The 25,292-nt window shown below is 45.0% G+C and overlaps 1 protein-coding gene across 5 annotated transcripts in view; it reads right to left on the reverse strand.

Annotated features, from left to right (window-relative positions):
* Positions 1–2,798: 2,798 nt before the first annotated feature.
* TBC1D24 (TBC1 domain family member 24) overlaps positions 2,799–25,292 on the reverse strand; it is a 35,850-nt gene continuing 13,356 nt past the window's right edge. For 4 of the 5 annotated variants that reach the window (XM_064390303.1, XM_064390301.1, XM_064390304.1 and 1 more), the window contains 7 exons: positions 23,508–24,542; positions 19,814–19,831; positions 15,344–15,502; positions 14,338–14,401; positions 11,373–11,468; positions 8,414–8,648; positions 2,799–6,778 (listed from right to left, as the gene is read on the reverse strand). In XM_064390303.1, coding sequence (XP_064246373.1) covers positions 6,624–6,778; positions 8,414–8,648; positions 11,373–11,468; positions 14,338–14,401; positions 15,344–15,502; positions 19,814–19,831; positions 23,508–24,466 — 1,686 coding nt within the window. In that variant the 5' untranslated portion in view covers positions 24,467–24,542 and the 3' untranslated portion in view covers positions 2,799–6,623. The remainder of the gene's footprint in view (positions 6,779–8,413; positions 8,649–11,372; positions 11,469–14,337; positions 14,402–15,343; positions 15,503–19,813; positions 19,832–23,507; positions 24,543–25,292) is intronic. The other variant, XM_064390306.1, reaches the window with a different exon arrangement.

The following is a 25,292-nucleotide window of genomic DNA, read 5'->3' on the forward strand; positions in this document are numbered from 1 at the left end:
CTCAGCACAACCCTTCCCTGTGGGAAGCAGTGCTGGAGTTTACTGCTGGATTCTGTGAAACAGGCAGCCAAACCTGGGGAAATTCAGATCTCTGAGACATTGCTGCCTCTTTCCCCAATAACTTGGTCTGAGTGGGGCCATGGGGAAGTCCTGCAGCATTTGGCTGTGGAGGAGTGAGGAAGCTGAGTTCCACTGCTGCATGTGCCCAAGAGTTATCCCATTGTCCAGCTGTGGGTCAGGGGTGGCTGTGGTGTTCTGCAGTACAGACACAGCTGCTTGTGGCAAAGCTCTGGAGGTGCCAAGGGCTGATGCAGATGGCATCACCTTGTGCCAGCTGGCTGCACAGAGCCTGGACTGCAGGGCATCACAGTTAGCAGGGGCCACACAGCCACTGGCATTGTGCTGCTGGAGCTGGCAGGGCTATCCTCAGGCAGGTGTGATTTGCCATGCAGGAAGCCCATGGATGAGATACTGGCCTGGATGTACACCTAGACCCAGCTCAGTGATAATTTGTGGAGTTTCAGCCCTAAACCTCCCTTGAACAAAACTGGACAAGTTGTTGCTCTGCAGGATTCACAGTGAGCAGCCAACCTTGTTTGAGTTGTGGTCTTTATTGGGCTTGAATTCAGAGCACCATCAAGTGGAGAGTGCCAAGAGTGGGGTACTCAGACCCTTGCAGCAGGTAAGGATGCAAAAGGAAAACAAAATGTTCTAGGAGAGGGATTGGCTCCCTGTGGCACAGCCAAGAGCTTCAGAGAGTGAGGAAGCAAAAGTGGATCTTCACATAAACCTGGAGAAGTTTAAGGAGGAGGATTTCAGCACAAGGAGGATGTTTAAGGAAGAGGAACAGACTGTGGCCCAGCCACTGCCAGTGGGAGAGTTCTGGCTGCAGCCAGCTGGGCTGCTGAGCTGGTGCAGCCAATGCTGGTGCTGCTCTGGAATGCTCACGGATCAAAAATGTGTACTCCCAGTCATTTAGGGGACACAGCATCACCCAGGCTGGGAGGATGAGGTACTGATCACTGGCTTGCTGGGCTTGCACTTTTCCCCATGGGATTCCAGACCTGCCTCCTTATCTCATGGCTGAGGGATCAGGAGGATGAGCCCAGTCAGAAACCCTTCAGTCAATGACATGTGGAGGGCACTGCCATAACTCTGGAGGACATTTAACCACAGAAAGGGAGGTGACTCAACATGAGGCCATGGACTGAAGCTGTGTCAGCAATGGGAGGTGCATCCCAGGGTTCAGGATAGTGCCAACAGTCCTGGAGCCTTATCTACCATAGCCCAGCAGCAGCCAGCTGCAGGTTTGCAAAGCAGGAACAAACACACTCCACTTTTCCCCAGCTGAAGTCTGTACTCAGCTCCACCCAAGAGCTGTTTGTGTGGCCTGAAATCAGTCAGCAGCAGCCTGTATCACCAGAGTACAGACAAGGAGGGGAGCCACGACCATCCCAGAGGTTCAGGCACAGGCTCGGCAGCCCAAAGCAGTGCTTGGGAAGGGCAATAGCAGGGCAGATCTGGAAATACCCAGTGAGGGGCTTGAAAAGGCAGAAAACCCTATAATTTGCTGACAAGAGGCAATGTTGTGCCACAGCTGCTTATAAAACATCTCAAGAAGCAGGTGTCTCCAAGACATTTACATAAATCTGTACAGAAAATCCAGAAAAAAAGCACAACTGGCAAACATCAGGCTCTTCTCACACTGCAGCAGCACAGCAAGACACAGCACAGGCTTCCTTTTTCAGTTCAGGCTCGTAGCTGCTACCAGCTCTGAGACATCATCCAGGACCTTCCCACCACCATGCTTTCTAGGCAGGACACCAAGCTTCTGCAGTCTGATTCAATCAAGCACATTCCCCTGTCAGGTCTCAGTCACTGGGTTTACAGCAGCTGCAAGGTCCCAAAACAGCTGCCTGCACTGCTCAGCCCCTTACTAACCCTGACTTACACATTCCTGCTACTAAGTTCCTGCATGATTAAGTTTACAGACTTCAAGGGAGTTGTAAAATTCTGATTTACGGTATTTAAGGCTCAAGTCACCTTTGGAAACCATGCGAAGAAAGCTCTTTTAGATTGCAAGGATAGATTTACTGGTGATGGAGGCACAGGACCAGGCTGAGAGGAACCTCTAGTGGCCACGGGCTTCCTGTGCAGCAAACCTCCCGGCAGTGCAGAGCTGGCCAGAGAATTAATCATCTGGGAATTGCTTCTGCCAGCTCAGCAATCCCTTTTCCACACTGCATTGCCTTAAACCACGGCTCTGCTCTTGGAAATGTACAGCAGCACGAGGTGGCCAGATTTGTGTATGAGGTGGATATGGGGGGGGGGGGGGGGGTGGAGTGGGACTATTTTGAGGGAAAATACCCAAACCCCTTTAGCCTGACAGCAGTTTGTTTAAACCCCCAAATTTCGTGGAATTCCACTTTTTTCATTTACGTCCTTGGTCACTGTAGGGTGGGTCTGATTGCAATTTACAGGTGCTGGTAGCCAGAGGACACCCCTAATCTCCATTTTAAACCTAGGCTGGGCTGGGGCAAACCACACTCTCTGGCCCTGCAAAGGGAAGGAGGCTCATGTCAGAAGTGGCTATCTAGAGACTTCTGAGTCAGTTTGACACCTGATCTCAGGGGAAGTCTTGTGAGATCTGAAATGATCAGGAACCATGTAACCACCTCACCGCAGTGAGAGCTCTCAGAGGACACATGCTCCAGGGTTTCTCTCGGTTTCAGGGTGCCTTTTGCTATGAGCCCTACAGGAAGGAAAAGACAAGAATAAAGGACAAAGCCAGCAGCCTCCACAGTCAAATACCTTTAATACCCAAGATTCTGCACAGTGACAAAAATACCATTGACATAGGGCAGTGATTCCAAGATAGGGTAGAAAACCAACTTGGCAGCACGTCACCACTCATCCGAAGAAAACATCACCCCAAATAGTACACACACGTTCATTCTGACTATGAATAGTCTGAAATCCATGACAGAGAGCTGCAGAACAGCCAGGTGCCCAAGCCTTGGCTGTACCCGACAGCCTGACTCAGTGCCACTCGCAGGAGCCGAACTCTTGCACTGCCACGGTTGTGGGTCAGCTCCTGACTGTGGCATCAGTGTCCCCATGGGCAGAGCAGATTATGCTCCACCAAAAACGAGGATGAATTTCCAAGGACAAAGATACACAATTTCAATACACACACATGAAGAGCAGTTCATGGATCTGCACGTCACCCCTCTGTGGCTCACCACAGATCTCTATTGGCATGGTTTAACTCTTCAAAGAACAGTACTGGCCACCATTCCATTTTCACTTCAACTATGTCATCAGAGAGGAAATGAGAATTTTTCCCTTGCATTGGCTGATTTGTCTCTATTAACAGGAGTTTGATTAATGTGCTGCATCAGAAAAAGGAGTGTGCCAAAGTGCAGGAGCTGCAGGAAAGACAGCTCAGGTGCAGTGAAGTCTGTCCAGCCTGGCTGCAGCTGGATACAGTTCCCATGGCCTGCAAACAGTTTGGTTGACATTTACAGTGAAGTCAGGTTTCTGATGTTAGGAGTTTCTAATATTTTCTGCCTTTAAGGAGCATGACAGAGCAAAAAGCAGCTTTTCAGGAAAGCACAGATGGTCTCACAGAACTGTGGTGACCAATGCCTAGTCTGCAGCTCCCAGCCCAAGCCCATCCCATAACTCTGGCACTCTTGGTGCTGCCAGCAAGATCACAAACAGGGATTACAGCCTACCTCAACAGGTGTGCAGAGCTGCAAGTAACAACTGACTAAAGCACTTCATGGTTAGAGTACTTGAGATAACTCCACTTTCTGATAAAGTATCCATGGTAGTCATTGTCTTCAAAACCAGCCTGTGGCCTCTATCTCAAAGAGTTTTGCATGAACTTAGATATACAGTTGGTCAGCAATAACCATTAACTTCACAGACAGGAAAAATGCCTCTCTGCTACTGGAAGGATAACCAAGTCAAAATGCTGCATATATCTAAGGTGTCTCACAACCACAACAGGAATAATGGATGAGGACTTGCACATGACAAGGAATATCCATTTTTGCTGAACACAAGGATTGTATGAAGTTGCTGCAGCACTGTAGAACTGCTCTCCCTGGATTATTGCAGTTTCTTGCACATCCAGGCGACTCCAGTTCAACCCACACAGATCAGTCCCACATGGTGGCTGTGGCAGGGCAGTACTTCGTCAAGCCAAACCGGTCCCATGCCTGCCATCCAGTACTGCTCCTTGGATTCTCACACTGATATCCTATGATGAGTTTCTGAGGAACCACAAGTTATTTCAGATTCTAAACACCCAAACTGCTGTGCACCAAGAACAGAGCAGGGAAAGGAACATGTTTCTGAGGAAGGTTTCTTAGATATGGCTTAAGACGAGGTATTAACATAGTTGCACCCAGCAGGGATGGGAGCCAGGAAATCCCATCACACTGCCAGATGCAGACAAGTTTTTGCAGATAAAATTTATTCATTTGGAGTAGAACATTACACTCCCACAAATCCTACCAACACACAGCTCTGGGAAATTTCTGACAACAAGATGGAAATTAATATTATTGTGTTTTTGAGTTGTTTTTTGTTCCCAAGGGCACCTCCTCAGACAAGCTCAAAAGACGAGACGCAAACCAAACAGAAATCCCACCTACACTAAGCAGAACCTATACTTTCTGAGTGATTTCTTTTGTCTGAAGAAGCTTGTGGGATACCTGCAAGGGCAAAGAGACACGGGTGCCTTGGAAAAATAGAAGGCAGCATCAGCCAGTATTTGCAAAAAGCCAGATATGACTGAGTTCTTCCACATCAAAATATATCAGTATAACTGAATTACCTCTTGCAGTTCAATCAAGCTTATGATAAACCCGTGAAAAGACAATTGGTCAGAATTCACTGTGTGGGAAGGAGAAAGGGAGGCCAATGCTGACTCTCAGACAGGGTGAGAGAATCCAAGTGCAAATACAAATGGTGCAAAAGACATCTGAAATTGTTCTGCACATAGGCTAATTTTTCAAAGAATTATTTTGACAAAAATTCAAAATGGCACCTTATAAAGCAAATCTTATTTATGCCAAGTTTATTAATATACTCTGCAAGAGGCAACTCCTTCCCAAGCCATGAGGTACTCTCATGGCTGGCAAGCTGGACAAGCCAGCATGACCAAAAACTCACCTCAGACCTCTGAACATGAATGCGACCCTGTCAAGCCTAGATTTTAACATTATTCATTTAGATTTTTTTCTTTTATTGAACTTCAAGCTTAAGTAGCAATAACATTAAATAGCAATCCCAATCTACAGCAATTTTTTAGATTGAACTGTTTAGAAAATCAGCAATTTCTCTTTCCCTTCATTTTCCCTGTTGTGATAAATCTTACTAGTAAGTTACTCACTGAAGCTCTGAGCATCCTATTGTATGCTCTGGACTACTCACTGACATTTATGTATTTGTGCTCCATGTGGGAGAATTTCCACAACAGATAGTGCAATTTTTGGATAAAGACTTTGGAGAATTGCCTCCAGACAACGCATGCCACAGGGCACGCCTGCAGAGAATGTAGGAATGTTCAAGAAGGAGCAAAGCCTCTTTTCATCACCCAAATCCTACCAGAATATACAGGAAGAAAACTGTTAGCTTCTCAGGAGGGACCTCATCACTGGGAAGACATTTGGAAAAACAGTGTTGCCTCTAGTTCTCCTGGGAAATCCATTCACTCCCAGATTTGCCTCCTGCCTTCCTCTCTTTACTCGAGGGGAGAGGACTAAGCTCCTGTTATCACCAGGTCTAATTCCCCAAACACACAGGGATATCAGCACAGTTATTTTCAGATTTAAAGCTTCATTTCAGCTCCCAGGAAAGGAACATTTCTGAGCACGGCAGATACTCTGGCTTTCAGCTGTCTGACACAGGGAGTCACTCTGAAGTCATCATATTGATATGGAATAGGAATGTAAACAAAATCAAGACTTGGAGATATCACTGTCCAGCCTGGATGCCTTTCTCAGAGGCAGACTGCTCTAACATATGAAACTGGAACATGTAAAAGGTTTTGGTACAAGATCAGCAATCATGGTTTTGGTGTGAATGAACAGCTTCATAACGTAATGGTACTGATTTGTCTGTACATCTGCTCATAGGAGGGCAGTGATTTTATGAACCACTATTCTATGTCAGATCTGAGGTCACCAGTGTTCCCTGTGAGGAGACATTTGATATTCCTGGCTCAGGCCAGGTACTGGTGCCAGTGGCTCAGAGCTCTGCAGCACAGCTCAGCCAGGGCTGTGCCTCTGAGGAACTGTGGACTCAAACCTACCCCATGATTCGGACCTGTGTCCATCTAGCATGGCTCTGAACTCATCACATTTTCATTTTTACCAGAAGTCCCTGAATACAGATCTCCAGAGGTAAAAGGGCAAACAGTCAATCAGATACATTATTTCACCTTGACCTGTCTTAAATAAAATAAGAGTAAACAACTAGGCCTGCATCCAAGTGCACCACTTAGGAATGACTAACAGCACTGAGTCCAGCAGAAAGGATGTTCTAACTTAGCTCCTGTATCGGAATTTACCTTGGGCAACTGAAAAACTAGCTGATTAATGATAGTCACATCAACCATTCATGGTGTCCCTGAAGCCCCACACCTCCAGGATGGAGATCTGGAAGCTTTCAGAACACAGTGGCTGGTTATTGAAAGTGTTGCAGTGGCTGGTTCTTCCGTGGTTCAGATCTGCATCAAGGTACAGAGCCTGGCCATCACCACCTCCTGGGAAGAGACAAAGACAGGGTGAGGATATTTCTGCATTTCTTGGCATGGGAAACAGCTGTACAAAGACTTTAGTGCTTTTCCCATGGGGAACAACTGGAAGCCCTCAGCAATGTCTGCTTGCCGTCTTCAGATGTAACAGTACAGGATCAGATCTATAGGTTTTGAATGAAAATATCAGAACTGGATGATTTCTTTCAATAATAATAAAGTAATGTAACTCAGCAAGAACAAAAACTACCAGCATTTAAGTTTTGTATTTCAGTGCTGGAGAATATTGGAAGCTACAACTGCCAATTTTTCTCCAGTAAAGGAAAACCAAATAATTCTGTTAGCAGTCAAAAATCAAAGCTGGGAGAAGAACAAGATCAGTAAATAACAGCACTGGCTTGAAGACCATGTAAGAGTTAAAAGCATTTTGGTTATCTCTGGGTCTATGTCAAGGTTCACAGAGCTTTCAGTCAGAAAATGAAGAGAACTGAAATAAAAGTTAGACAGAAATGTGTTAGGAGAACAAAAATGAAGATTCCCTATTGCTTATTGGGCAACCATCAAAGAACAGTTACTAAAGCCATCTGAAGAATCAAAAGGGTGGGAATTCTAGTCCACAACTGTGTACAACACTTCTATGTATCTACTACATCTCTCTTATCACCACCCGTAGTGCAGTATACAGTAAATATAAGTGACTCCCTTACCTAAAGCTGGTAGACAGAGCTGATGGGACACATCACACTCTACACCTCCCTGAAAGGAGGGTGGAACCTGATGGGGGTTGGGCTCTGCTCCCAAGGACCAAGTGACAGGACAAGAGGAAAATGCGTCAACCACCAGGGAAGATTTAGGTTGGATATTGGGAAAATTTCTGCACTGAAAGGGTGGTCAGGCATTGGAACAGGCTACCCAGGGCAGTGGTGGAGTCATCATCCCTGCAGTGTTCAAAAACCATGTAGATGTGGCACCTGGGAACACTGGTTACTGGTGGCCTTGGCAGTAATGCTGGGGTAATAGCTGGACTTGATGGTCTTAGATGGCTTTTCCAACCTAAACAATTCCATGATTTTATGATTAGAGCACATGCTGCCAAGTGGGAAATCAGCCAACACTTGACATTACAGAGGAAATTATAGGCCAGTTGCTCTCCTAACAAGTGTCAAGTAAAGACTTTTGGGAAAATGACAACTATGATTTTAGATCTGTTCCTTATAAGTGACACTTAGTAATGTTGTCACTCATTTAAGTGACAACATTACTAAGCAGATTTTTGCCAAAGTCAGCAGCACCACAGATCCAATAAAGTTATTGGAGAATTAACATGTTTTATAGCTTACTCTGTGTTTCAAAAGCCTTGATGCAAGTAAGCTCTTTTTTGAGAACTACTTCTCATTGTGAATTAGGCAGTATGAAGGAATGACTATACTTAAAGCCATGAGTTATTCTCTTCTCTAAAATGCTCTCTATGCAGGTTTTCCCACAGAAAATTTTGGTTGAGAAATGACATTAGGTTTTGGGCAATTTTATCTCTACCTGTGGTGACACTGACATAGATAAAGGAGTCAGGTGTATTTACCATGTATCTAAGGTGGACAGGAAGAGATGGGTAGGATCTGTGCTCAGATTTTCACACGGACTCACCTACAATGATGCACTCACTGCTGCCAGCCATGAACATGGAGGCTGTTTTGGAAGGCAAGTTGAAGTGCCTAGCTGCTAAGAAGGGAGAAAGGCGATCTGAAGGATCTGAGGGGATGCTGCTGGAGGAAAGGGCACTAGAAGCTGGTTGGGCATGGTTTTCTGTCTCTGATCCAGTCGAGGCCAGTTCTGGGTGTTTTATGATCACCCACTCGTAGCGTTCCACTTCTGGCTGCAGCTGCAGAGAGGCAGAAAAGGGCAGAGCTGATGTTAGTGTATGCACACTACACAGAGCTCTGCTCAGAAAAGAACATTCCAGAAGATCTCTACCTACGCAGTCAGCAGTAAAGCTTGGCTCAACCTTTCTTTTAGGCCAGATGTTAGAGTTTATTTCTTTGCTTTTTAGGTGGTTGAAGAATTGATGCAATAACTTCTGAGTTACCTTATTACATCTCTCGTTTCTAGATCATCTTTACAACTGAATAAAAGGAGGGTGGAGTCAGTTGGGGTAAGGCTCTGCTCCCAGTTAACAAGAGACAGACAAGAAAAAATGGCCTCAAGTTGTGCCTGGGAAGGTTTAGATTGGATATTGTGAAAATTTCTGCACTGAAACGGTTGTCAGGTGCTGGCACAGGCTGCCCAGGGAAGGGGTAGAGTGAATATCTGTGTCAATTTTGCAAGGCCTGGTTCTTGGTAGTGAGGAGGCCCCAGAGGTGGCTTCTGTCAGAAGCTGCTGGAAGTTTCCACCATGCCTGGCAGAGCCAACCCCTGATGGCTCTGAAGATGGATATGCTGCTGGCCAAGGCTGGGCCAGTTTGGAATGGTGGTAATGCCTCTGTGATAACGAAGGAGGGGGGAGGTGCTGGAGCTGAGATTCCTCTGCAGGCCGTGGTGAAACAGGCTGTCCTCCTGCAGCCCGTGGGGATCCAGGGGGATGCAGAGATCCACCCGCAGCCTGTGGGGGTCCATGGGGACGCAGAGATCCACCTGCAGCCCGTGGGGATCCAGGGGGATGCAGAGATCTACCCACAGCCTGTGGGGGTCCATGGGGATGCAGAGATCCACCCGCAGGCCATGGGGATCCAGGGGGATGCAGAGATCCACCCACAGCCTGTGGAGGTCCATGGGGATGCAGAGATCCACCTGCAGCCTGTGGGGATCCATGGGGATGCAGAGATCCACCTGCAGGCCATGGGGATCCAGGGGGATGCAGAGATCCACCCACAGCCCATGGGGATCCAGGGGGATGCAGAGATCCACCCACAGCCTGTGGGGGATCCAGGGGGATGCAGAGATCCACCCACAGCCTGTGGGGGATCCAGGGGGATGCAGAGATCCACCTGCAGCCTGTGGGGATCCATGGGGATGCAGAGATCCACCTGCAGGCCATGGGGATCCAGGGGGATGCAGAGATCCACCCACAGCCTGTGGGGGATCCAGGGGGATGCAGAGATCCACCTGCAGCCTGTGGGGATCCAGGGGGATGCAGAGATCCACCTGCAGGCCATGGGGATCCAGGGGGATGCAGAGATCCACCCACAGCCTATGGGGATCCATGGGGATGCAGAGATCCACCCGCAGGCCATGGGGATCCAGGGGGATGCAGAGATCCACCCACAGCCTGTGGGGATCCAGGGGGATGCAGAGATCCACCCACAGCCTGTGGGGGTCCATGGGGATGCAGAGATCCACCCACAGCCTGTGGGGGTCCATGGGGATGCAGAGAACCACCTGCAGCCTGTGGGGATCCAGGGGGATGCAGAGATCCACCCACAGCCTGTGGGGATGCAGGGGGATGCAGAGAACCACCTGCAGCCTGTGGGGGTCCATGGGGATGCAGAGATCAACCCGCAGCCCGTGGGGGTCCATGGGGATGCAGAGATCTACCCACAGCCCATGGGGGTCCATGGGGATGCAGAGATCCACCCACAGCCTGTGGGGATCCAGGGGGATGCAGAGATCCACCCACAGCCTGTGGGGATCCAGGGGGATGCAGAGAACCACCCACAGCCTGTGGGGGTCCATGGGGATGCAGAGATCCACCCGCAGCCTGTGCAGGAGGTGCCCAGGCCAGAGCAGGTGGGTACTGGAGGAGGCTGTGAGCAGCCTGTCCCTGGAGGACTGCACCCCCTGGAAGAGTGACCCATGCTGCAGCAGTTTGGGGAGCACTGCTTGCCTGTGGGAGGGGCTCATGTTGCAGCAGGTCTCAGGGAGCTGCTGCTTGTGAGATTGGAACCACACTGGAAAGTTCACGGAGAACTGTCTCCTGAGGGAGGGACCCCATGGCATTGCAGGGGAAGAAAACCTCGGGTGATGAACTGACCAAACCTCCCAGCCCTGTTTCCCTGCACTGTCGGTGGGAAGGAGGGAGGGGTTGGGGGGAAAAGGTGTTTTTAAGGACTTATTTTATTTCTAACTTTCCTGCTCTGATCCTGTAAGTAATAAATTCACTCTATATCTCTAAGTTGAGCCTGTTTTGCCGTTGGAGTGTTTTTTCCCAGTCCTTAACTCATTAACCCTTTGTTAAATTTTCTCTCCTCTGCCCAGCTGTAGCAGGTGAGGGTGAGTGAGCGACTTTCATGGGTGCCTGGCATTTGGCCAGTGTCAAACCACAACTCCATCTTTACAGGTGTTCAAAAAATGTGCGGATGTGGCACTTGGGGACATAGTTTACCAGTGGACATGATGGTATTTCTGGTTTGGTGATTGGACTTCATGATCCTAAAGGTATTTTTCAACCTTGATGATTCTATGATCTTTTAAGAAAATGTTCTGTGCAAGGGGAGAAAAAGAGTCATCACAAAACTTAAAAGTAAAATTTTTCCTCCACATTAAGAGTTCAATAAAGCTTATAAATTAGAAAGGCATATAATCCAGCCTCTTTAGGTGGAAGAGAGGTGATAGCTAACCATTACAGTTGTTCGGTCTCGGTACTGGGCAGCAACAACAAAATTTCTCTCACCCTAAACACAAAGCACTCCCCTGTTCCGAAGAAGCTCAGCTTGTTCCCTCCTCGCCGGCGCTCGCTCCAGTCAGTGGACAGGTAAGCCCCACAGACCTGGCACAGACAGCACAGTCAGGCTTCTCATGGAAGAAGAAAGTGTTAAACCCATCGATACTGACATTTCTGACACAGAGACCAAAACTGCAGGTTTTACTTCAGTTTGAGTTCCAGAGTTTCTACACCAGTGGATTAAAGCAGCGTAAGTACTTCTATCTAAAGACAGATTTAAGCTGCTTTAATCCACCAGTGGTTGGTTACCTCTAAATCCTGAGAGTGTCATAAATTATTTCATACCTCTGATGTCTTAAAAGAGAAATTTTCTAACACAATCTCATGTACCAAAATACAGATCACTCCAGGCCTGTACAGCCTGACTCCTACTCCCTCACTTTGGCAACCAAAGCAGCAGTGCTGTCCAAAGTTACAGTATGAGCAGCTCTGCCTGAACACTTTTTGGTCAAACAGTGGCCTTGGTGGCTTTCTTAGATTTCAAAGTATAGGTTAAAGCCAGTTTAGCTAAGCAAATGCTGAACTAGCTCAGATATTTAGAGCATTCACTCAAACCTCATGGGGGCCACTAGTATCCAATAAAGAGAAGCACCCTTTGAGGGCTGAGTTGGTCTCTGGAGTCTTATGTTTGCACTAGAATTTTTTGCTACCAGCAGTACACATCATTGCCATGTGCACACAGAGGAAACAATTAAGCTCCAAAAGTGGGACGAAAGCATATGTACTTTCCCCCCCAGAAATCAGAAAAACAATTATGATTATACAGAACTGTTCTAAGGTGCATTTGCTGTTTGGCCTCCACAAGCAATACAAGCAGAGCTCCTAGGACAAAATTACTGAAGATCAGATTTGCTTTATCTAGATAAATCTGTACTTAGATTTAAATGTAAATTCAGATTTAGAATTACATCTAAATGACCCAGAAGTCTATTTGATGTGATATGCCGGATGGGTATGAGAGGCAGAATTCTCCTCATTCTAGAAGTTAACCATAGACATATGAATAAAGGATGAACAACCCTTTGCAAAAACCCTCCAAATCCATAAGCATGAAAAAAACCCCATATTTTTCTCCTAAAGCTTTTTATTTTTTTTTTTTGGCAAATACATGTTTTTTTGAGGGGTAAGAAACAAACTATCCTATAAAAACCTGAATCCCTTACAAAGCCAGACTTCTGACAAGCTCCAAAACAAGAAGCAAAATAATTGTTCCCCCCTCTACCCTTCAGACACCAGGGGCATTCCATAAGCCAATGGCATCTCAACACAGGCCTGAATGGCCATAAACCACATGCAGAACCATGAAATGGCCTGAAGGGTATTTAGGCAGAGGTAAACAAGAGCAGAAATGGGCTTGCTCATGGACAGCCATCCTGCAGAGATACAGTAACTGCAGATGAAGAGAAGACAGAAGTGCTTAATGCCTTCTTTGCCTCAGTCTTTAGTGGGAAGACGGCCTGTCCCAAGGACAGCTGTCCTTCTTGGGTTGGTAGATGGGCTCAGGGAGCAGCATGGGTCCCCTGTGGTCCAGAAGGAGGCTGTCAGAGAACTGCTGAGCTGCTTGGATGTTCATAAATCTATAGGACCAGATGGGATCCACCCCAGGGTGATGAGGGAGCTGGCAGATGAACTTGCCAAGACGCTCTTCATCATTTACCAGCAGTCCTGGCTCACTGGGGAGGTTCCAATGACTGGAAGCTGCCCAGTGTGACACCCATTCACAAAATGGGGGGGAAGGAGGATCCTGGTAATTATAGGCCAGTCACTCTGAGCTCAGTACCCAGTAAGGAAATGGAACAGTTTATACTGAGTGTCAACACACAGCACTTACAGCATGGCCAGGGTATCAGAGCCAGCCAGCAGGGGCTTAGGCGGGGCCGGTCGTGTTTGACCAACCTGGCCTCCTTTTATGCAGGAAAGGCTGTGTATGTTGCATACCTGGACTCCAGCAAGGCCTTTGGCACGCTGGATATTAGGAAAAACTTTTTATATGGAAAGAGTGATAAAGTTCTGGAATGTTCTGCCCAGGGAGGTGGTGGCGTCACCATCTCTTGATGCGTTTAAAAAAGACTGGATGTGGCACTGAGTGCCATGGTTTAGCTGAGGTGTTTGGGTTGGGTTGGACTCAATGATCTTAGAAGTCTCTTCCAACCCAGTAATTCTGTGTGATTCTGTGTGTGATTCTGTATAGGCAGGAATAAAGCTCACAGGCTGCAGTAACAGCTCAATGTTATATATAAAATATTTAAAAGTCATGTACACTGGCACAGACAACAGCATTACAGGAAGTTCCTGTGTGCCCTCCTGAAAAAGTTTTGGGAAATCTTCTTGTTTTATGTATTATTTTTTTAAACAAGCATGTTGCTGTTTTCACATTATGCTGTCCAATATTGTCACACACAGGAGCAGAAAAAAGGGATGTGTGCACTCCTCCTCAGGTTCTCAGAGATTTCTTGGCTTATTTTTTTCCAATCAAGAACAAGATTAATAAGGCTTGTGTTTTCACATCATATAGTCCAACATTATTCATACAATTTAAATTCTGCTGCTTTCTTTCTTCATATCCTTGAGAAAATGAAAATGTCTTCTATGAATACATAACTTTAGCACAATTCCCACTCTGTCCCTCTGATTCTGCATTTCAGAGTCTGTCCAAGAGCAAAATGAGCTACTCTAGTCCATCATCCCACACAACTTGCAAGAGAAAAAGCAGTTAACCAGGACCTGGTTTGCAAGGTCTGCCCAAGAATGCATAATCCTATAACCAACAAATAGAATAATATAAAGCATGGATTCTTAAAAAAACAAAGCCGAACCTTGCTTATTTGTTTTATTATAAACAGCTGTGTGTTGCAACACAGCATTACATACTGCCCAAACTCCAATTTAATCACTTGTCTTTCGCCTCGCTCACCTCTTTTGCTGTTGTCTTGATGAGGAGCAGAGTTGGTTCGTGTCCCTCGCTGTGGGAATAGAACCTGAAATGCAGAGCACAACAAAGTGAGCACTCGACTGCCACCAACTGCCGTTCCTTTCCTCCTCGATGTCAGGCACTGCCTCCTTCTCCAACTGGTGCCATGGCAAAAAACCACCTCAAGACTAAGAATTTTCCTACAAATACTTTATACAGCATGTAAATAATACAGTGTAAGCGAATACTACCAAGCAGTTGCTCTCTACTCAGTCCCCTGTACAGTTTATGCCTCCTAAGATTAACTAGAAGCTTACCTAGATCAACTGCAGCCCTTTACAGCATTTTGAATTGAAACAACCTAAAGGATTGTAAAACAGCCTAGGACTGTTTGATGACCATGTCTGAAGGGCTTTAGGTCCTCAAGGAAATTAACTGAGATGCATTCTCTTTGCTTGCTTTTGCTCTTCCTCATAGAGACATAAGGCTGGGAGAGTAGGTCACTCCCTGCCTCAGCACCTGCTGATGGCAAAGTCATTATTAGGGGCTATAGGGTTATAGTTGCTCCGTACCAGTGTAAGGACAACTTGTATCTAGTTTATCTCACTTAAAAAAAACCCCAATCAGATTCATAGGAAATTTCCAGTTTCCAGTTCTCTTCTTCCTTGGATCAGTATGAATGTGGTTATCTATCAAAAGTGCCTGCAGAGCAGCCACTGAGTTAAACCATCCAAACACTTAAGGAACCAGACTCAGACCTGCAGAATCTGTGAACTGATCTAAGTTTGACCTTTTCAATTGATCTTGAACAGTTAAATACTCTGGCATAGGAAATATCCCACTCAAATGCTGTAGACAACAGGAATTTGTCACATTTATATTCCATTGTTAACGATATTCTTCCAATCAAGTCCTGACTAAGCACGGCCTTTTTATCAATCCAGCAAATACTTCATCAGCTGCTCCTTTCTGCTCTACAGTAGAGAAGAGAGAGGAAGGTTCTCCTTACCTGCTCAAACTACAGCCATGTTCCAAGGTGGTGAAAAGCAGAAGAGGCTGGCACAGTGCAAATCGCTCTGGGATCCATGACCAGATATCCCGCATCTCCTTCACACTCACAATTTCTGATTTGAAGTTCTCAGCATGAACTGCCAAGTGCACATTCTGCCTGAGAAATACAACACAAAACACTGAGAAGCAATAATTTAACAAGTTTCAGGTTACTGAACTGAAACATAAGAAGCCAGCTGAACACTAACAGACTCCAGCATATAAATTATTGGTCAAAGCTTGAGTCCACAGGATTAGGTGGCCATGACCTGGTGAAGGTAATAAACTACTGCAATTTAACAAAATCCTCAGAGGCAGAGTTCTGTCTTGACTGTATTTTCTATTCCTCGGTATGGCAGCTGTGTTCTGCACCTTTACGCACAGAGGACACAACACTGAGCTACTAAAAATTACCGTGGCCTTGTATTTGTTGTTTGTAACAGTCTCGCTGGCACTTGTGTTTAAGCCCAGAGAACAGAATACCTAAACAAACAGACAGGATCTGAGAGGAAGGGGTAGTATTTTTTCTACCTCTAAAGTCCTGCCCATATCGTGCAATTGGAGAATTCCTAAACCCTTCAGAAACTTTAGAGGAATCAGTATTACAGGGCAAACAATTTTAATCCAAGGCAAATATTTGAAGCTTTTGAGAAGTTCCACCTCTTGGAAACGTGTAATTATCAATGACTTCCACTTCATTATGGAATAAAAATGTTCCTGGGATCATGGTTACAGATGGAGCCTGAGAACACTGAGGAATACTAGACACTGACACTGGGAAGGAAATCCCTGTACCCCCCAGAAGGGTCTGATACAGTCAGAAGGATTGATTAGTGGCTTTTAAACATTTGAAGGTAACCATCATCATCATCTTAACCAGCCTTCATTTCTCAGATTAAACAAGCACACAAACCCAGAGCCTGGGAATTAAATGTTATTTGCTTCCATGGTCTATGTTAAATGCTTAAAATGCAATGGAGACAGCCAAGGACACAGAATTTACACAAGTCACTGAATTACTGGGCAGCCAGGTGTTAAATAAAGCTTTATGACTTTGCTCTGCATGCAAGGATCTGGGTGCAAGTATTTGCCTATTTCTGATGGGGTTTTTTTGACAATTACACATTTCTTTCAGTTTCATGACCATGAAGGGCCTCTCAGTACTGTACATCTGCATGGATCTGGATACCTTACCTCACTCCCTAAAACACACAAAATATATACTTTTTATTTTTCATGCTCGTAGTACCAAAAAATCAGCAGCATTTGTAATGCAGAGCAGTGCTTGCTTGGAGACACTGGGAACTGCTTTCTGGAATTCACTGTAGGCACCTTGGTGTCAGCATTTTGAATGAAGTGACTATTCAGGTCACTTAAAAAATTACTAAAATTACTACTTATTTTAGCCCAATGAATGAAATCAGTCTTTGCATTGCTACCCTGCATTATTTAATGCAAGGAACTTCCGTGGGCAGCTATTAAGCAAGCTGTAACTATTTATGGGTTTTAAAACTCACAGTATCACTGACTGGGGACATTATTTGTACTTTTAAACACATCAATCCGAGCCAAAGGAGAGATCCACTGAAACAAAGTAGGGGCCAAGCCTTGAACCCTGATGTTCAGAATCTTACTTTAGGTCTCATCCTCTGTGTTCTGGCAGGTCTGCAGCTAAACCTGATGTCACTATGGAACAGAGCTGAGAGACAAAGACTTGGTTTCAGCTCAGCAGAAATTAAGATTTTTCCTCCCTCCACATTTAAGGAATTAAAAAATATTCAGAGCAGTCAACTGTTTATTAGAATGAATTTCCAGCATAAAAGCAATGGTGATAAATAGGCTAAGACTTAATAACAAATATCAAAACAGGTTTAAATTTACACCTCAAGCAAGCCTTATAATTATTTGTATACCTGGTCTGTACATTTTTCACATTTCTGTGAGCTGTTTGGGCAACTAAACTTCAATTCTTTTCTCTAAAAGGCTCTCACACGCAGGGTGTCTTTGCTTTTGTCCTTTTTCCTTCTCCTAGCTACTATAATCTGCTAATTTAAAGACTTTCCTACCCAAACCCCTCTCAAAGCCTGTTCAGCAGCATTCTGAACACATCTCTTTCACCACCCTGTGCCTTCCCACAACTCTTTCATGTAGATAGAGTATCACCTTTTCAAACAGATCTTTCTGATTTACCAGGCACACAGTTCCTGCCTTTTGAATATCATGGCAATTAATATTATATTCAATGGCACCATCTAGTTAAACCAAAGAACATGGCCAAAGAATGTGAAACAAAATGACGTGTTACTTCCCAGTAACAAATCACAGCTGTGGATGGTTGAGACTGAAACCTGACCCTGTGTTGAGAAGTGTCCACATACAGCTTGCACCTATCCAACCAAACTGCATAGTGCTGAGCAAAAATATACCTTTTCTGGGGGCTTTCAGATTGCAACTAGTTACAAGTATCTAACCTGTATTAATTCTTTTACTGTTAACAGTATTTATCTAATGATACTGAAAATCATTTCCTTCAGTTTGGCAGGTGCTTTTCCAAGTAGTAAATGAGTGAAAACGAACAGAACAAGTGGGCTAAAAAAAACCCCAAATGTTTTGGTTTTATTCATTGAGGAAAATTCAGTTCAGCCTTCACCACTCCACCCTTTTTGGGGTTATCTCTGAAAACACTGAGAGAAGCTTGAGCCAACAGTAAATTTGGATAGCATTAAAGTCTACCACGAGAACTGAACAAATTCAGAATGTTTTACCCTGCATTAGTGTTCTCCTCAGTTACTGGGACTTGCATGATAACCTTCTCTTGATTGCTGATGTTGGAAAAACTTGTTCAACTGCTATTATTCCAAGGAATTAGATTTGAAAACCAGCACAATTACTGTTTAATAAGCAGCATTTGCTAATTTCATAGGAATGTTACTTTTCCAGCTGTATAATTAATATTATGTGCTTCAGAGACCTCAAAGCTCCCAAAGCTAAAGCCAAGGTTGAGGACATGCAGCAGCACATGTCAAAGTGGATGTGGATGTGCCCTGTATTATTCAAAAAACAACAAATACCCAACTCCAAAGATTACTCACCAAATTGCATCTTCCTTCTCTACTCTGGCTTGGGTCAAGTCTTAGAGGAGATGCATTATCTTTAAAATCCATTATAATTTCAGTGAGCGCATAATTGTGTGGTAAAAGATTTCTTTTTCAGTCATAAATAGCAATATAAGTAACTTGTGATATATAAAACTGAAACCTAATCCTGCGTCCAGAGCAGCATCAACAGACACCCTGATCTCCCTAAGTCCCCTCAAACCCAAACTGCCTCCTAGCATAAATCAAAAGCTTTCTGCTGCTTTCAGAACAACCTAACTGCAAGAATAATACTCAGATGCTGAAGATTCGCTTGACTGGGATTAACAGCTTTTTGATTTATCAGAGGTAAAATCCTCAACACAGAAGTTATGGTAAAAAACATGCTTTGCTAAGTCTCTTAAGGTGTTCTTTCAAACATGAAAACATGAGGAAGTTCACTCCAGCTTTGATTTCATAAATTAGTACAAATGTTAGTGTGCATCACTCACTAAAGTTAACTCAGGGCACCTGCAGCAAGGCCAGAGGACTCTCAAAGGCATGAATTTAAACCCAAACATCTCTGGTATTTAATACTCACAGGGCAGCCTTTCTCCTTCCAAGTTCTCTGCTTATCAGATATCATAATCCACTCACTGGGTTTTCTTTAGATTTACTTTTCAGACCAAGACTTGATAAATGACTTCATTAACCATTAATGCTCTACGGCTGAGTAACTCTGACCTACTTGACACAGAAAAAGAGTCTTGTCTTCTCGACTCTAAAAAAACTCTACCTACTTAAAAGCAAATATAAACTACTATGAATAGAGACAGGTCACTTCTAGGAGTGTGCCAAGTTGGGGTCAGTCCAAAATTTTTCTAATTAACTGCAGAAAGCTTCCAAAGAAGTTAAAAAGTTGACTCTGTTTTGCATCTAATACAACAGCATATACCAGGTTTGGACCTCTTCTGAGCTGTTATTTGAGATGTTTAAAAAAATTACACTTTTTCTTTCAGAGTAGAAAGGACCATTATTATAAAGGCCTTTTATAGCCATAACCATAATCCCAGCATATACTTTCTCCATGTACAGTACTCTTTCCCACTGTGGAAAACACAGGTGTATTGCTGTCTGAAGTTCTGTGCCCTTGCCCACTACCCCTTCTCTCGTTGCAGGTGCTATGAACTAACTTTTCAGGAGGGTATTCTGGAGATGTGGCACAGGAATCGGGTGCTCTGTTTGCTGGCCTGCTTCTCCTGCCCATTGCCAGCAATACTGACCGCCCTGGAAAAACAACAAGCCAAAGACAGCAGGAATGAGCAAAGTGCAGAGACTCCAGTGTTTTAACCTACCTTTTGGGAGGTGCAAGACTGCAAGCAGGAGTGGTGCAGTGGAGATGGAATGAACAGAAGGAGAACATACAAAGAGAAAGACAAAAAAGATAGAAAAGATCAGTGACTTTCTACATCCATGACAAAGTGAGTGAAAGGAGCCTGAAGAGAAACAAAGCAAGGTTTGATTTGAGTCACCAAGCACTAAAAAATAATCAGGTTAAAACATTTCTATTTTCTCCCTGTTTTGTTATGTGATGGGAAAATAAATAATCTTCTTGCACAGGCCAAACATAGCTGGAGAAGAGTACTGGCACCCCCCACAGCTCACTTCTCCTGCACTTCCATCTGCCCACACCGGGACCCAAACTGAGCCAAGTCAAACTCCCAGCAGCACTGTGCCTGGGGACACTGAGAAATTTGACGGGGTTTACAAAGGTAGCCAAGAGAGGATGAGTATTTTTCAGTGGCAACTCTGCCTGGCATAGCAGCAACTACTGGCTTTATCTGGATATATTACTTAATTTTGCCTTGAAAGCATCACTGTTGTGAGAATTTCTCTGTAACATTTAACACAGCAGGAGCTTTTGGAGCATCTGTGGCTGGTTGATGCATGTTTTCTTTTTCTCTGGTTTAAATTATTTATTAATTTTTTAAATTTAAAGCTCTAATTCCAATTTAAACAATATACTCAAGGATATTACAACTCTCCTGAATTTCCCAACAGGAAGACACAATGGAGGAGTCAATATTTTGTTACAAGTTTCAAATACAAAGGTCTGAACAGCCTCTAGTGTGACAATCCAATGGCTAAAGTCCCTGAAATATTTGAGACTGACAAGAAAATGCTGAAGCTGATTGTAAACCAAGCTGTGAGTTTAAAAATTAACCCTTGGAAGAGACCGAGGGAGCTTTACATGTATGCAGAAACATGAAGGAGATTTGGCTAACATTTATGTGATCTTTTAGGCTGAAATGTACTGAGTATGTATCACCATGCCATGGAATGGTAACTATTTGCAACTACTGTAACTAACTCAGCAAAGCAGCAGGCTGGAAGATCCTACTATGTCAGTGGAGATTTAGAGAAAATGAGACTGTGCGTCTAGAATACCAAATACTAGACACCACACTCACTGATCCAGGGGACTTTAGAAGTCACCTCTCTTCAGAGAGTTTCATAAAACTGTCCAACACTTTAACTTGAGAATTCAAGAAGTTTTCTGCTGTCAGAAGCCTCTGGGAAAACAGAACATGCACTACTTACCTGCACATACATTTGCACTTGGCAAGATGCTAATTTTGTTCAGATTAATATATTGGTACCATTTCTATATCTATTGAGAGGTCTTTCAGCTAAGCTTTTTATTAGTACGACTTTTACTGTCACATGAGAGCAGGATTTCATTTACTGGTTTCAGAGTTAGCTCTTCCTCTCCTTATTTCTGAGAAGAGCTTGTGATTATGCAACAGTTTCTTGGATCTCTATAGTCACTCTTCTCTTCCATGGCTCTTTCAAAATTATTTTTTCTAGTAGTACGTGAACCTGTCACAAAACAGGTCAACTCCTACCTGTGAGTACTACACTCTTGACTTCCAGGAGGCTTGCAGTCAAAGTTATTTAAATAAGTAACCTGAAAAAAAGACATATTTCTTCCTTGCTATGTTAAAACACCTCCTCAGTCAGGCACAATGTAGCCAGCTGTGACAGTGCCTTACACTAAAGAAACTGCTGAATTCACAGTAGTGGGCAGCATCAAATTGACATTTTATACAAATAATATAATATTTAAGAATCAATTTTCACATTTCTTGGGGTATGTTTCTTCCAAGTAATTTATCAGTGCTGGTTTTATCATTGGAGCTGCTGAGATCATCCTCTGTGCCTGATAAAACCAGTGAAGTCATGTTGAATATTGACACTTTGTTGAACCACCAGAAAGCTGAACACGCCTCCGTGAACACCCATGTTAAAAATCAAAAATCTTGGGAATTCTCTCTTTTTCTCTTCTGGCCTGAGAGCAGGTACCAAGGCCAGAGCGGCCCCTCCCCGTCCCGGCTGGGCTGGGTGGGCTCTGTGGCGGGGCCAGGCCCCCATCGGCTGCCAGGCAGGGGGAGGCCAGGCCAGGCCAGGCCAGGCCTGCAGCTGCTGACATGTGGCCACCACTAAGCCCTGCCCCGCCGCTGGCCCAGGCTGAGCTGGGGTCCGCAGGGCCGGCTCAGCCAAGATCCTGCTGCCGATGGGACTCGCCTGCAGCCCCCGGGCAGCCACGGGCCCCGGCCGTGCTGCTGCTGAGATCCGAGCCGCCCCCCTCGGCCCAGCCGCAGCTCCAGCCACAAGCTCTGAGCCCGGCTGGGCTCGGGTGACCATCTGCAGGCCCGGGGCGAGATATTAACTCTGTCCGTGCACAGATAAGACTTGCAGACCTTCAGTTCTCCCTCGGATGAGAGAAAAGGACAGAGTGAGAACACACAGAAGAACAACATGAAGACACCAAGGTCATTGAGAAAAGGGACAAGTCCCAGATGGGAGGGTTGAGGGGATGCCTTAATCTTAGGGCTGAAATCTTCTTGTAATGCTATGCAGAAGGATATAATTGATACAACAGACTCTTTTTCCCTGTGACTCATTGAAAATGTATGTGGAGATGAAGTGTTCAAATTTTAGATATGAGCAAAGGCCTCCAAGCTACAGTTAGCAGATGTTAAAGTAGCTGTGATCCTATGAGAAGTTTGAACAGAGAGAGAGAGAAGAGTGATGAAGACCCTCTGCTCCAGGGAAAGAAGACCTCTGTTTCCAGAGATGAAGATGATCACAGGGATAGATTAAGAAAACCTTTGCTCTTTAACAGCTCATCCTAAAAATAGTACCCCAAAAGTTGACATGGCCCATAAACACAGCTGTGGGGAAAGCTGTGACAAATGGGAAGGATTTCACCATTGCAGATTTTCTGCATGGCTGCTGTTCGTGGAAATTAAAAGCCATGAGAGAACTGTTTTCTTGTGGAAAAGTCTCCATAAATTGACAAGAGGGACTCCTCTCCCTAAGTGAACTGAAGAAAGACTATTCTACAAGTGATAAACTGACTGAATTGTTTCTATACGTTAAGAGTGGGAAATAAAAGGTTGTAGGGGGGGAGAAGTGTTCTAAAGGTTTTATTCTGATTCTTATGAATCTTTGTTTTAGTTACTGTTAATAAAGCTTTCTTTACACCCTTCTGAAGCTTTGAGCCTTCTTTGCCTTCCTCCTAATCCTATCTCACAGCAGGAAATAAGTATATTATAGTGGGTGCAGTAGCATTTAGCCAGCGCCAGACCCATTACATTAATTGGTGCGATGGTTGGGAAATCTCAAATTGGGGAATCAAAACCAGTACACCAACTTTGCTAAAATGCCTTTTAGTTTGAAAACTGCTTATGAAACACACTTTTGAGATATGATACTTGTAATTAATATATACCCGTGTAAATTCATAATTGAGCAAACTACAAGAAACTTCCGTTCTTCTTGTATCATAGCACTTCAGTTACACTTCCCATTACAATCCCAGCAACACTTGATTTTGGAGCTGCTGAGTTTTCCTGCAGACAAAGTGCATCAGCAGACACCAGCATGCACCAGTGGGCTTCGCCACCAGTTACCCAGGGCTGGCTGACTGCTCCCCACACTGGGGAAAGTCAGGAGATTGCTCAGGTTACCTGTGCTGAGCCCTACCTTTTCTGTTTGACTGTGATGCCCTTCTGCTGCAAAGCCTTCTCATTGGCCATCTGCAGGAGCTGGATCTCCTTCCGAGAGAAAAGGCGGATAGCAAAGGCTTTTTCCAGGAGCCTCTCTGGGGACACCGACTTGGCGATATCCCTCACAAAGGCTCGAATGTCCTGCTGGATGCTGTCAGACTCCGTGGGCTGCCCAGCTCTGACTTTGTGAAAGAATTTCAGAAGGGCCAGTGCGACACGATAGAGAACTTTGTACCCCTCCACCAGGAAGACGTCAAAGATCCGTGCAATGTATGCCATGGGGAGCTCTCCGAAAAGCCACCGCTGCCAGTCCGAGTACACCTCCAGCACATCCTCGGACACTGCCACCATCAGCTTGTGGGCTGCCTGGCAGTACTTGTTCACCAGGTCCCCAAAGGTCATGCAGGAGGACTCGAAGGCCAGGAAGGTCTGGTCGATGAGCCTCTTGGATGGGTCATTGCAAGCCAGGATGCGACAGACCTGCTCGAAGCACTCGGCCTCGTCCTTGCTGTAGTGCAGGAGCAGCGCAATCACCGAGGGCAGCGCCGGGCAGAACGAGATGTCTGGGAACTGATTGGCAATGCACAGAATGATCTTCCTGACGGCCCCGACGCCTTCCGCATTCAGGCAGTACGTAGGGATCAGGCTGTTGTCCACGAACTCTGGCAGTGGAAGGGAGCTGCTGCTGCGTTTTCCAACGATCTTCACCACGATGTCCCGGTACACGTTTGCATCCGGGGTCACTGTACGGCATGGGATATTGCTGATGAGCTTGTGGTACACTTTGGCTCTCAGAGAGTGGTTTTTGGCCCAATAGCCCTGCCGGGCGAGCTGCTTGAGCTCGTGTAAGTCTGTGCAGGTGAGCTCTTTTGTATCCTGGCTCTGGGCACTCACATCCATTTTGTCCCAGTCCACAAAGCGGCTGTATTCATCCATGGCTCCAGGAGAAGCAAATCACATAAATCATGAGAACAGAGACTTTAGTTAGTCATCAGTGGACTCTTGGATTTTTCTGCAAAAGGGAAGTAAAAAAACAGACGTCTGAGTAACAGATAATCTTTTCTTTATGAACACACATATGTACATACTTGTTCCTGCAATGGCGAAACTGTTTTCTAAAGCAAAGAAGTTTAAAGATGCCTTTTTTTTTAAGCCAAACTTTTCTTCCATTTTGTCAGTGACTCCTATTGCAGTAATTAATCAAAGGCCAGCCAAGAGGCTGATACTGAGGACATCTCTCCTGGAAGTTAATTTCCCTAACTGAAAGTCCAAGCTGAGGCATGGACCTTTAACTTAACATCCCACTTAAGAGAACAGAAGACTTCCATTGCAAAATAATATAGTGCAAAGTACGTTCATTTTTCAACCTCTCTTTCCAATTCTCTGGAGAAGCATAAATGAAACTTATACTAGAAGGATGCAATCTCATTAGTAATATATGCTGTTCTCAAACTGCGTGGCCACTAAGGAGATACAGTGTGCTCCTACTAACTAAGCCATGTCCTCAAAGTAATTTCTTTATGCTGCTAATAACACTTGTATGACCACATAGTCAGAGACTAGCTTGTTAATCTGGTACAATTTTTCTTTTCCATTGGATAATATTTCTTCATGGAAAGAATGGTCAGACATTGGAACAGGCTTCCCAGGGAGGAGGTGGAATCACCGTACAGTGTTCAAGAAATATCCCTGGAAGCAATCAAGAAATGATGGGATGTAACAGTGCTCTAGTTGACAAGGTGGTGATTGGTCAAAGGTTGGA

The sequence above is a fragment of the Passer domesticus genome, chromosome 15 (assembly GCF_036417665.1).
Source record: "Passer domesticus isolate bPasDom1 chromosome 15, bPasDom1.hap1, whole genome shotgun sequence".
NCBI classification, from domain to species: domain Eukaryota; kingdom Metazoa; phylum Chordata; class Aves; order Passeriformes; family Passeridae; genus Passer; species Passer domesticus.